Source organism: Hippocampus zosterae, chromosome 4, assembly GCF_025434085.1.
Source record: "Hippocampus zosterae strain Florida chromosome 4, ASM2543408v3, whole genome shotgun sequence".
Taxonomy (NCBI): Eukaryota; Metazoa; Chordata; class Actinopteri; order Syngnathiformes; family Syngnathidae; genus Hippocampus; species Hippocampus zosterae.
In genome coordinates, this window is record NC_067454.1 from 23568556 (window position 1) to 23583004 (window position 14449).

Sequence of the window (14449 nt, forward strand, 5' to 3'; positions counted from 1 at the left end):
AAAAAATAATGTCATTATAATAATGGCACATGCTGTACAGAATGGAGAATGCCAAAGATGTGCAATGAATTCATGTAGAATTGTATGCTTTAATGTAACTTTGACCAATGAGATGCGATCTTAAATGCGCATCGCCATCCAACAGGAGAACAGTATTTCCGAGCATTACTAACACTAAAGCACATGTCCTTTTTTATAAAAATCAAAATATGGTCATGGCATGCTAGATACACACACACACACACACACACACTCACACACACACACACATACTCGCGCGCATTGATCATCTTGTATTGTTATGGCATCTTCAAAGTATTTTGATCACGAGCCAGCTGATAGAATACAAAATACCACCAGAAATGTATTCCTTGTGAAGGAATACACACTACCCACACTTTGCCGGCCTAGAAGGCTTGGCCAGGTGTGTCTAATGTTGACAACATGCACACTGCCAGTTTACAAATCACTGCAGGATTTCATCTATTCCGTGAGCGGATGGATACAGAGCGGCAGCATGGTGGGTGACTGGTGATCACGCCTGGTTAGCACATCTGCCTCACAGTACAGAGGTCCAGAGTTCAAATCCGGGCTTCCTGTATTGAGTTCGCATGTTTTCCGCGTGCCTGCGTGGGTTTTCTCAGAGTATGCCGCCGGTAGGTTAATGGAACATTCTAAACTGCCCCTTGGTGTGGTCATGAGTGTGAATGGGTGTTTGTCTATGCCAGTAATGGATAATGGTTTAGTGGGTTTGGTGGATGGATTGATGGATGGGGCCTTCAGTGAATATTTGGTGATCTAATGCAGTGTTTTTCAAACCCTGTGCCATGGCACACCAGATATTATCAGGTGTGCCGTGGGAAATTATACAATATATATATGCCTGTGCGGTCGATTGCCTGGAAGAGTATTCATGTTGTACTCTTCCATACCGGTAGGGAGAAGCAGCAGCTAGGAAATTGCCGTATGCTTCGAGACAAGCAAAGTTTCTGACGCGAGGTAATACAATGAAAGGTACAGTATCTTTCATTTAGATTTACGTTCACCGTAGATGCAATGGCACCAATGTTCCCTTGAAGCTGTGCAACTGCGCACTGGTCGCACACTCTCAGCAGACAAGAATATCTATCCAGCGCAGTGAACGCACTGCAAATGAATTAGATGTCATTTTTTTCTGTATCTTTTTTTTCTGTGTAATTCCGTGAGTGACAGGTGTCCAGCTAATCACACGATACGATCCAATGACACTATGCAGCCTATCACGAAAAGAACCAGCTATTTGTCACACAGAAAACAATCCGACCCTGAGCAAATTAAAGTTCTAATTGACTATATATTTCACTTGCCATTAAAATTAATGTGCCAAATATTAGATTTATTAGGAATCAAATCAACATAAATGTGTTATAATATTGCCTTCATTTTCGATGTTTAAAAAAACGCGCTTACAGTAACATAACACTTAATTGTTAAAAGAAACTTTTTTCACATTTTCAGGTAGTGGTGTGCCGCGGGATTTTTTTTCAATGAAAGAAATGTGCCTTGGCTCGAAGAAGAAAAACATTGAAAAACACTCATCTAATGCTCCATTTAATAACGCCATCATGTCACAATGTGCAAAAAATATATACAGGTATATATACAAAAAGACTTAAATAACAAAAAATAAAGAGATCCCACCAAGAACTTTGGGGAAGCCAATTAATGCATAAATGTTTTGTTTGATTTTACTTGTCTGGAGGATGCGGCAATTGGATCCACAAGTACAGTACTGTATGTGCACATCCTGTTTAACCTTGCACTTAAACCTTGGTATTAATCGCTCAGGGTATTCATTAAGAGACAGCCAATTTGCTGATTTAGTGACGGAGGGAAAACGCTCCAACTTGTGTACCATGCATCAACATGGACTGTGTGTGTGAGCGTGATACTTTTTGGAATTGTTGCTGATCTTTAAGTGCAGAAAGAAGTTTGTTGCCGTCATACCTTTACTTGAACCGTTTCCCAGCCTGCGCCTAAATCACATGTATTATTATGAAACTTCTGGGAAATGGCTCTGGGAGAGGTACCAAATGTCACAATGCTCCGAAATGACCCAGACGCATGGAAATCCAGAGTCGAAATGACTTCTTTTTTTTCCATAGCTGACATGCCATGACTCCTTCTTGTGACTGGATCAAAGTCAGCTTTTAGATTGTTCAGAATTATTGACACTATTTTTATTGACATTTCTATACAGAAGCAGAAATGCATGCATACCTTATTAGCGGTATGCATGCTCTCTTAGCGATTTTTGCATTGATTGACTGACACAAATAAATTATGTTACTTACCAGTTTACGCTGACACCATGTGCAAACACCACATAGAGCAACCAGCCAAAGGGCACATACTAGGAATGCCAAAGACACCAGGAATACACTAAGAGACACTGAACCTACGTGAGGGAGACAAGAGGAAAATGGGGGGGGGGGGGGGGCACAAAAAAGAGAACATTAGTTGAGGTTTCAGTTAAAACATCCTTGCTTAGTGGACTGGCTCTTGTGGTCTTTGTGCTGAATTGACAAACTAACACAAGTGTGACTGAAGTCAATATAAGAACGCATTGGCGCAATTCGGAATAAAGCCCAACGTTGTTCTGGCCTGGTGTCCTTCTCTTATTCATCATCATCCGATAGTTGTTATCAGCAAGACTGAGAAGTGTTGAGAAGGAAGAGAACTGTTTCATGCTTGTGCTCTGTGTATAAATAGATGATGTGCACATGTCAGGAAGAAATCATATCAAGGGCCACAAGCCATGCAATTACTCGCTTCCGTTTTGTCTCAAAGCTACTCTATGTCATGGATCCTTTCAGCAACTTGGTTTCCGTCATGATAGATGAAAACTTCTTTTCTGTAATTCTTTCAATTCGAGACACTGGCAAACAAGGAGCTGACAAGTGCCAAGTTCTTTCCACTTGTAAAAATAATCAAACTACTGAATCACTCTTTTATCCCCTCTGAATGTTTTTTTTTCCTCATCCCGGTTGTGCATCAGAAACACTCGTGAATATTGTAAGCCAAATAGAGAGAGTGCATTTAGGCAAATATATTTTTCACAAAATTAAAGCTCACCCTTCGCTCTTTTCTCACAAACCTTTCATCTTCACCCTTTACTTGCATGAAACATGCCCATGGTGGTGGGTGTACACGCACATAAGAAGCAGCTGGTATTTGAATGAGGAAACACTGAATTACTTCAAGCAACTTTAATTGTGCCTTACTGACACCATCTTAATTTAGATGACTCACTTGCCGGTACTTATAAAGAAGATAATGTTGTGTCAGGGCGGCCCGGTAGTCCAGTGCTTAGCACGTCAACTTCACAGTGCAGAGGTACCAATTCCAGCTCCGGCCTCCCTGTGTGAAGTTTGCATGTTCACCCCGGGCCTGCGTGGGTTTTCTCCGGGTATTCCGGTTTCCTCCCACGTTCCAAAAAACATGCATGGCGGGCTGGTTGAACACACTAAATTGTCCTTTGGTGTGAGTGTGAGTGTGCATGGTTGTTCGTCTGTGTGTGCCCTGTGATTGTCTGGCAACCGGTTCAGAGTGTCCCCCGCCTACTGCCCGAAGGCAGCTGGGATAGGCTCCAGCACCCCCCGCGACCCTAGTGAGGATTAAGCGGTTCGGAAAATGGATGGATGAAAGTTGTGTCATTGTCTTTGCCACAGAAATACCAACCATATACACACACCGATACATTTTATTACATTGTGGGTGTACCAGCATTCCTTTTCCATTTAAACGGTTGACAAGTAATAGTACAGGTTGCAGGTGACCAGAATTGACCAGAATTCGGGCAGTAGGCGGGGGACACCCTGAACCGGTTGACAGCCGATCGAAGAAATTAGTTAGAGCACTAAATATTTTTTTTTGGTATCATTAGTATTCAAGTATTGTTAATGTTGTCAATTACTCTCCAAGAGCGTTCTTTTTATGTGGTGTATTTCCCTTTGATGACTCAGCCAGAGAATTTTCGTTCTTGTATTGCTGCTAATGGTGGATCACAAGAAATTTGACTTCTATGCCTTGATCAGGAATATATTCCATTTTTATTTTGTTTTTGTTTTTTAAATACATGCCTCTTGCAGTATTATACAACAGTGAATCCCATTGCAGCCTACAAGGTGTTAAAGGTTAATCTCATCATCTGATCGTCTGTACATGCATCCATTTTCTATTCCGCTTGTCTTCATTCGGGTCACAAATGGGCAGGAGTTTATCTCATCTGACTTTGGGTAACAGCTGCTGTATACCCTGGACCAGTCACCAGGCAATCGCAGGGCACACAATACCTTTGGATTACATGGAGAAAGCCATGAAAACTAAATACCAAATATACATGAAAAATATATACCAAAGTCAAAATTCAAACCGTTAACCTCAGAACTGTGAGATAGGTGTACGAACCACTAGTCCAGTGGCCTGCCGCCCTTATAATGCATGCACTAAATAAATTCAGAGCCTTTTAAGATTAAGATATCCTTTATTTGTCACGCAATGGGGAAATTACAATTAGAATTCAGAAAGGAAAACGCTGGGAAGGGAGAGGGAAAAAAAAAACGCGCTCGAACTATCCTCTTCCGAGGATAATTTAAGTCCAGTATAAAAAAAGACCCTAGCACATAAATAAGCATAGGACAGTTACAACAAGTCACAAGACATAACATGTAATAAGGGGGAGGATGAATAGTAGAATTTTGAATAGTTATTTGCGATGTACTTATATATATATATATATATATATATATATATATATATATATATATATAAAAAATCATATGTGTGTGTGTGTGTGTGTGTGTGTGTGTGTGTGTGTGTGTGTGTGTGTGTGTGTGTGTGTGTGTGTGTGTGTGTGTGTGTGTGAGTGAATGCTGGCACATAATAATCAGTGCGCCATGGCTGTGAAATATTTATTGTGGATTACTTGAAGATGAAGCACCTGCTGCGTTGTGTTCGGAATCTTACTGGTCCCTCCTGTGGCTTCAAGTGTAAACAAGAGGCTTTTGCAGTTAAGCTGCAACAGCTCAAATGCTCTCATTCACACTCACTGTGCATTTTATAGCCACTACTGATTACAAATCACTAAAGATCATTCAGTTGATAATCTTTGAATGCGATGCAATGATTTTTCATTTGAAGCAGAAGTGGTGCATATTGTCTGTCCCCCCTAAATCCCCATTCTCCAACCTCGTGTGTTCTCCCATTGTTATTCTTGTCTCCCTGCTTGCAGCTACTGTTGTCTGGGCAATATCTTCATTTGTGGTAATGACATGATTTATGAAACAAATGAACTCCTTACTTGAAAATAATAGTCTTGTCTCCCTCTCTGCCGTCACCAACGACATACTTGCGTTATTTGTTTTGAATTGTGTGGAAATTCACAGCTCACCTCAGATAGCGCTTGAGCGCCACGGTCTGCACCATGGAGAGCAAATGAGGAAACTGAGAGCAAGTGGGCCATGTTATTTCTCCGTCTAAGGGGCACAGCAGTAATGATGGGCTAAAAATACAAACAGAATATCTGCAGTTTCTGTCTTTGCCAGAAATGCCCACATCAATATTGATGTTTTGACAGAATTAGTAGCTTTGCCTGTGAAGTCAGCATGGATCAGGCAAAGGTGAGTGCCCAGCAGGCTCAACTTCCATCCTCGCCTGACCGTCAGATTTCTCCACACTGTCCCTCCTGATATGTGTCCATGCTTTTCCTCAATCTCTTTCTGACTGCTGTGCTCATGAGCTTGTGCTCGCTTCATTCAAACCGCTGTAGGAGTTTCGCGCAACTGATGCTGACACTGAATATGCACACTCAATCATATAAAACCTCTCTTGCTATAGGTCAGCTTAATGTGCAGGGAGGCAAGCACAATCGGAGGTGATCCGTGTGTCATTCGACAGGAGTGTTGAGGAGAAGGCATTTTAAGGATTACAGGCATTTTACAAGAATTCACTCTCATGGTATATACACTGGATGTGCACGACGGAAGTAGCTCCTGTGCCTTTCTTTGCAAACTTCGATCCATCAATCCATCCATTTTTCAATCTGTTTTTTCCTCACAAGGGTAACAAGGGGTGCTGGAGCCTCTCCCAGCTGCCTTCAGGCAGTAGGCAGGGGACACCCTGATCCGATTGCCAGCCAATCGCACGGCACGTAGAGACGAACAACAATCCCTGCCCACACTTACACCTCGGGACAATTTAGAGTGTTCAGTCAGCTTGTCATGCATGTTTTTGGCATGCGGGAAGAAACCGGAGTACCCGGAAAAAACCCACGCAGTACCCACATGTAAACTCCACACAGGGAGGCCGGACCTATGCACTGTGAGGTCGACGTGCTAACCACTGGACCACCAAACAAACAAACAAAAAGAATGCATATTCTGCGGTAAGGAAGCTGGTGGTAGAGTTTTTTTTTTTAATTGGGAAAGCCTACATTACGATTCATACGCCTTTTCTTGATTTTTAATTCTACACAACTGCTTGATGAAGCACCAATATACCCTCGAGTAGAGTAGACTAGTCGAGTAATACAGAGATTGAACATCTGGTTTTAACTCTACATATCTACTTTTTTGAGTAGCATCTGGCTATTCCGTCTCCATCTCAATACGCAATGTTCTCATTTTATTTGAACATGGCAGTTATATTAAGGTGTCATAATAATAACACACAATTTTTGAGGGCCAAACCTTTTTGGCACGGATTAAGAACATTTGTCTAAAGCAAGTGAAGTCACATCACCACAAAATTACAGTTGAGTCAAGTTGAAATTAGAGTCACAGAATCTTACTCACTGCGACATATAGAGTGAGTGATAATGAAATATTTTGACACTTGTCAGCACCAAAAAAGGACATTTATAACTCTAAAAACTAAATGAATACACAAACATCTATGTCACTGAAGTTGTTAAATTTTTAGAGTATGAAATATGCACGCATTTAATATTGAGACGACTGCATGTTATTTTGGAGTGTTTACAAGAGGGTTTCAGCTTATTTAACACCGTTATAGTGATGATAAACATACATTCTAATCATTACTCTCCTCAATAGGAGCTCAAGTTAAATATGTGTTATATGATGAGTCTCGGCTGACACATTTGTTCCAACATAGCAATTTTCATTGAGTTGTAATCTGTCAAACATACGCAAGATGCATCAAGCAGATTTCTTATTTGTCCATTTTATGCATGTATGCTGGTCTGTTATGCTGCTGTTATGAAAGGCACTTGAAACAGGTTCTGATCTGGTGCCGTTTGCCGGTCTCCAAGTTCCTGACAGGTGTACCAAATGTTCAAACAACCAATAAAATATAAGCAAGCAAGAAATTAGTAACAAAAGAGCAACGAGTATACCCTACAAACATGCTCTTATCATGTTAACTCTAAACTGAGAGTGGGAGCACAGCAGCCTTTCTTTGAATTTACATATGAAATTACCCATCAGCCCACAACACTCCCCTGCCCCTCATCCCTTGCCTTTCCTGCTTGTCACTCAGCTGCTGATTCCCGAGCAGTGGTGGGCACGTCAGTCCGTCAGTCATCATTCCGTTATTATTTGAGGCTAGCCCATTCTGTCCGTCGTTGTCGGCAACAGCCAATTTGCATTGAGAACGTACAGTATGCAGTACAAGTGGAATTGAATTCATTTTTATTCTTTAATTTTGAACTGTGTTGGATAGCTCTCTGTCGCACAGACCCCAATGACATTGTGCCATACTGATTTTATTTCCCCAAGAACCATCCTGTGTGCGTGTCTATGTGCGCATGTGTGTGTGTGTGTGTGTGTGTGTGTGTGTGTGTGTGTGTATTTTTTTTTTTGCCTGAGTGTGACGTAGTACGTTTGGGTCCTCCACCTCTTGCCTCTGTCCACAACACCACACCACACCACACAAACCCAGGTTTCATATATGCATGTTTGCTGCCGAGAACAATACACCACTTTGCTCAAGTCACGACTGACCAGATTCAAAACGATGCTCACAATAATAAGTATGGCTTCTCTGTAAAAGTGACACCCAAAGGATAAAAATATATATAAATATCCACAATATACCCCCATTTGACTATACCGTTTGCTTCACAAGAGATGGTCAAACAATTAGAAACAGTTCTTATTATAGTGCAGTGAAGGGCACCTCTTTTAACTCATTCACTCCCAAAGACGTTTTTAAACGTCTTTTCAGATTTGGTCTAGAATTTGCTGGTACTGAATGAGAACCGCAACAATAAACAGCAATTTTTAATTCACACAAATGACTGTATCTCTTGTATTGGATCTCTCAGATTCCACAGGTGTACGTATGATTGTCTGGTTGTACCTACTGGAGTGTCCGGTGAGTGTGTGCCTCCTTGACTCCTCATCAAAATGCTACACACACCTTTGTTTCCCGTTACTGCCCGAGCCAAGCGCTTCAAGAGATGGCCATCGACATTAATGACAAGTTCTCAGTAAATGATGTGAGTTCACCAAGTGAGACGGTTGATTTGTATCACCTGATGCATCTTTGGCAAAACACAGATGTTCACGTGTTTTGGTTGAGTACACCTGTTGCGCTGCAAACAGTGCGTGGTTTTGTGATACAGTCTACTAAGCTAATATACTTGAGCGACAGGTGTGTTTTGTACAGTCTGCAAGCAGCGCTGTAAGATGTGCTTCTGGGAGGGCTGTGATCTGTTGCTTATAATGAGGAGGATCTCGAGGTTTACTCCGTGTGACAAGGCAGGCTACGGGTGAGCGGAATTCTGAAAGATCATGATGACTCACACACATATGTTGAGGAGCAGCAGAGATGAAAACCTTCCTTGGGCAAGGTTTTAAACTTGGATGAAGTGACACACAGCCGTCTGACTTTTTGGTTCTTCTTCTTGTGATGTAATAAGGTAAATGTTGGCAGTGGCATCTCCGTTTCTGGGCAAGTGGCTTAATTCCATCTGCTAAGACAGAATGTGTCATGCTCATGAAAGGTCAAATGGAGCAGCTCCTCTTGAGCACCTGGATGGTGAGATTGTTCTGGCAACTGCTGTTGTTGCTCTGAGCACATTTTCAGCCTCAAGTACGTTTGAAAATAAATGCATGTCTTATTTGTACTACAAATGACGCAAATGAAGACGAGGACCCCCTCTGTGAGCCGTCACCTTACCGTGGTGGAGGGGTTTGCGTGTCCCAATGATCCAAGGAGCGAAGTTGTCTGGGGCTTTATGCCCCTGGCAGGGTCACCCATGGCAAACAGGTTCTAGGTGAGGGGCCAGACAAAGCACGGCTCATAGACCCTTATGATGACTACAATATATGGACCAAGGTTTCCCTTGCCCGGACGCGGGTCACTGGGGCCCCCCTCTGGAGCCAGGCCTGGAGGTGGGGCTCGTTGGCGAGCGCCTGGTGGCCGGGCCTACACCCATGGGGCCCGGCCGGGCTCAGCCCGAAGAGGCAACGTGGGTCCCCCTTCCCATGGGCTCACCACCCATGAGAGGGGCCAAAGGGGTCGGGTGCAATGTGAGCTGGGCGGCAGCCAAAGGCGGGGACCCTGGCGGTCCGATCCTCGGCTGCAGAAGCTAACTCTTGGGACATGGAATGTCACCTCTCTGGCAGGGAAGGAGCCCAAGCTGGTGTGTGAGGCAGAGAATTTCCGAGTGGATATAGTCGGACTTGCCTCCACACAAAGCTTGGGTTCTGGTACCAGTTCTCTCGAGAGGGGTTGGACTCTCTTCCACTCTGGAGTTGCTCACGGTGAGAGGCGCAGAGCAGGTGTGGGCATACTCATTGCCCCCCGGCTCAGTGCCTGTACATTGGGGTTCACACTGGTAGACGAGAGGGTTGCCTCCCTCCGCCTTCGGGTGGGTGGACGGGTCCTGACTGTTGTTTGTGCATATGCACCAAACAGCAGCTCAGCATACCCACCCATTTTGGACTCCTTGGAGGATGTGCTGGAGAGTACTACTGCTGCGGACTCCCTTGTTCTGCTGGGGGACTTCAATGCTCACGTGGGCAATGACAGTGAGACCTGGAGGGGCGTGATTGGGAGGAACGGCCCCCCCTATCAGAACTCGAGTGGTGTTTTGTTATTGGACTTCTGTGCTCGCCACGGATTGTCCATAACGAACACCTTGTTCAAACATAAGGGTGTCCATATGTGCACTTGGCACCAGGACACCCTAGGCCGCAGTTCGATGATCGACTTTGTAGTTGTATCATCGGATTTGCGGTCGCATGTTCTGGACACTCGGGTGAAGAGAGGGGCGGAGCTGTCAACTGATCACCACCTCGTGGTGAGTAGGCTCCGATGGTGGGGGAAGATGCCGGTCCGTCCTGGCAGACCCAAATGTATTGTGAGGGTTTGTTGGGAGCGTCTGGCGGAATCCCCTGTCAGAAGGAGTTTCAACTCCCACCTCCGACAGAGCTTTTCCCATGTTCCGGGGCAGGCGGGGGACATTGAACCCGAGTGGACCATGTTCCGTGCCTCTATTGTTGAGGCGGCCAATCTGAGTTGTGGCTGTAAGGTGGTTGGTGCCTGTCGTGAAGGCAACCCCCGTACTCGCTGGTGGACACCAGCAATAAGGGATGCCGTCAAGCTGAAGAAGGAGTCCTATCGAGCCTTTATGGCCTGTGGGACCCCAGAGGCAGCTGAGGGGTATCGACTGGCCAAGCGGAACGCAGCTTCGGTGGTCGCCGAGGCAAAAACCCCAGCGTGGGAAGAGTTTGGTGAGGCCATGGAAGCCGACTTCCGGACGGCTTCGAGGAAATTCTGGTCCACCATACTACGTCTCAGGAGGGGGAAGTAGGGCACCACTAACACTGTGTACAGTGGGAATGGGGCGCTGCTGACTTCGACTCGGGACGTTGTGAACCGGTGGGCAGAGTACTTCGAAGACCTCCTCAACTCCACCAACACGTCTTCCTTGGAGGAAGCAGAGCCCGGGGACTCTGAGGTGGGCTCTCCTATCTCTGTGGCTGAAGTCACCGATGTGGTTAAAAAGCTCCTCGGTGGCAAGGCCCCAGGGGTGGATGAGATCCGCCCGGAGTTCCTCAAGGCTCTGGATGTTGAGGGGCTGTCCTGGTTGACACGCCTCTGCAACATCGCGTGGTCAACAGGGAGAGTGCCTCTGGATTGGCAGACCGGGGTGGTAGTCCCTCTTTTTAAAAAGGGTGACCGGAGGGTGTGTTCCAACTATAGAGGGATCACACTCCTCAGCCTCCCTGGGAAGGTCTATTCAGGGGTGCTGGAGAGGAGGGTCCGTCAGGAAGTCGAGCCTCAGATTGAGGAGGAGCAGTGTGGTTTTCGTCCCGGCCGTGGAACAGTGGACCAGCTCTACACCCTTAGCAGGGTCCTTGAGGGTATGTGGGAATTCGCCCAACCAGTCTACATGTGTTTTGTGGACTTGGAGAAGGCGTTTGACCGTGTCCCTCGGGGAGTTCTGTGGGGCGTGCTTCGAGGGTATGGGGTACCGAACCCCCTGATACGGGCTGTTCGGTCACTATACCACCGATTTCAGAGTTTGGTTCGCATTGCCGGCAGTAAGTCGGAATCATTTCCAGTGGGGGTAGGACTCCGCCAAGGCTGCCCTTTGTCACCGATTCTGTTCATAACCTTTATGGACAGAATTTCTAGGCACAGCCGAAGCGTTGAGGGGGTCCGTTTTGGGGGCCTCGGTATTTCATCCCTGCTTTTTGCAGATGATGTGGTGCTGTTGGCTCCTTCAAACGGGGCTCTCCAACTCTCACTGGAGCGTTTCGCAGCCGAGTGTGAAGCGGTTGGGATGAAGATCAGCACCTCCAAATCTGAAACCATGGTCCTCAGTCGAAAAAAGGTGGCGTGCCCCCTCCGGGTCGGGGAGGAGATCTTGCCCCAAGTGGAGGAGTTCAAGTATCTTGGGGTCTTGTTTATGAGTGGGGGCAGAAGGGAGCGGGAGATCGACAGGCGGATTGGTTGGGTCTGTCGCTTCTCCTCCATATCGAGAGGAGCCAGATGAGGTGGCTTGGGCATCTGATTCGGATGCCTCCTGAGCGCCTCCCCGGTGATGTGTTCCGGTCATGCCCCACCGGGAGGAGACCCAGAGGAAGACCCAGGACACGCTGGAGAGACTATGTCACCCAGCTTGCCTGGGATCCCCCAGGGAGAGCTGGACAAAGTAGTCTGGGCTTACCTGCTAAAGCTGTTGCCCCCGCGACCCGGCCCCGGATAAGCGGTAGATGATGGATGGATGGATGGATGGATGGATGGATGGAAGACGAGGACGATTGAACATAAATCGATAGAAAGTTTCGTAGCCGATACCTGTGTACAGTATATTTGAATCACATGTAGTGGTCTCTCTTATTGCAGTTATTGAAGACCAAAGACTTTTGTAAGATCATAAAACACTGTGCGGGGAACTGTTTCAATGGGTGCTGCAGTTTTTTTTCCAGTTCATATTGGCTCACAAGTTGGTGTCTAAACAAACAACAACATGTATTGACAAAAGTTAATATAATAATAGAGCCAATAGTTGCCATCGAGAATTTCTGTAAACTGTATACATTTTCCCGAGCGTCCAGTACATCTCCAGGCTGGTCCTGGCCATCAAGCCCACTATCAGCCATAAATGACACAAAAAAAACAAACTGGAGTACCCGGAGAAAATCCACGCAGGCACGGGGATTACATGCAAACTCCACACAGGAAGGCCGGAGCCGGAATTGAACCCTGCACCTCTACACTGTGAGGCGGATTACCATGTCACCTTCATATACTGTTTATACAGTATAAGTTTGAAATATATATATACAGTATATGTATGTACAGGTATATTTTTGTGCATTTATTGTGTGCATGCAAACACTTTGTATTTTCTTCGTTCTCCCCCTAGACTGTAAATTTCCCCAGTGTGGGACAATAAAGGATATCTCTTATATATAAAAAGTCAAGTTTGAAAAATAATTTTGTTGTTTAACGAACCAGATTTCACAAGGGCCTAATGAATCTGAACTCTTCGGAGGGGTAAGAAGTGTTTATGTGCTCACTCAGGCATTTAACTGAGCCGAACAATAACTTGTTTGACCAGGGGATCAACAAAGTCCTTCGAAAGGTCACGATATTTTCAGAAAAACTAATCAATTGTGCTGTAGCAATCATGCTTCGAGTGGGAAAGGAACAATGCCCCTCAATATCTGATACTTCCTCAACAATGCTCTGAGTCCGTAGCAATTAATAAACATTCCTGAGAAGGTTAAACACGAGGCTCTGCTGATAAAAGCGAACAATATCATCACCCCATTTCGGAAAAGTCTTATCATTAGACTTCCGTGAATGTTACATTCAACTCACTCGTCATGCATACAATTTTTGTTCGACTTAGCTGCTGGGTGGGGGCGGACGGGTCATAAATTTGTCAATTTGAACTTGATTTTTTAAACCGTATTAATTTATTTGCTTTTAAAACATCTTTTGAACATTTTTTTCGTGAAGACACGTCGAGCAAATAGGCTTGCATCAACCAACACATCATATGTTTGTAACCCTTAGTGCTGAGTGGCGGTCTCCACACAGCACAACTTCAGTCACACTGCGTCCTGTCTGTTTGACAAAAAGAGTGACACTGTCATCATACACTCTGGTGCGTACGCATTAATGAGATTTCGACGGCATCAAGGTCATATTCAGAGACGCGACCCAGAGCACACTGTCTTTTGACCCTTAGAAACGATTGATGTCGTAGATTTAAGAAGGCGACTCTCTTTAACCTTTGTCACAGTCAAGCTCTGTGTTTACAAGAAGGATTGCAAGCATCTGGAAGACAGACAACACAACTTTTGGTGTGCCGAACTCATTGTCAGTGTCCTTTTTAAAGAGAGTGGTACCACACTCTGGTTAATCTCTGGTCAAACTTTGATGTGGTCATTTTACAAAAACAAAAAAATCATGTTGAGATCATTTATATTTGAAATAATTAATCCCAGAGTCTAAACTGGCATCAGAAATCCTTTAAAGGCAATGTTTTCTAATACGTTAAACATTCTGTAAAAAAACAAACAAAAAAAAACCCTACTCTTGTTAATTTGATTGACAAATGAACATTTTGTCCCAGATGCATTTCACATGCTTCTTTTAAAGCCCTATGCCACATTTTTTACTTATTGATTTCTTTTTATACAATACAATATACTACATCCTGATTTATCTTTGATGTCCTTCCGTCATATTAGCGAATTGATCTGGGTTGGTCTTAAACACCCGCCGTCCTACACGGTTGAATTTCTTATTAACATACAATATCTTCATGAGCTTTTTTTCTGAATGGCTCACAGTTTTCCTTATTTTTAATAAGGGAAATAGCTTCCCTCAGACTAGGAATTGCCGATAGCTTGGCTTGTCCTGTGGTGGCCGTTTCTGATCTTATTATCATTGTGAAGCTTCAGCGACTCACACCCAC

The 14449-nt window shown here is 44.7% G+C and overlaps 1 protein-coding gene across 4 annotated transcripts in view; it reads right to left on the reverse strand.

Moving 5' to 3' along the window:
- Positions 1–14449, reverse strand: part of syt7b (synaptotagmin VIIb) — a 143069-nt gene that overhangs the window by 75037 nt on the left and 53583 nt on the right. For 2 of the 4 annotated variants that reach the window (XM_052063130.1, XM_052063131.1), the window contains exon 2: positions 2334–2437. The exons of the other annotated variants lie outside the window; for them this stretch is intronic. In XM_052063130.1, coding sequence (XP_051919090.1) covers positions 2334–2437 — 104 coding nt within the window. The remainder of the gene's footprint in view (positions 1–2333; positions 2438–14449) is intronic. 4 annotated transcript variants of the gene reach the window in all.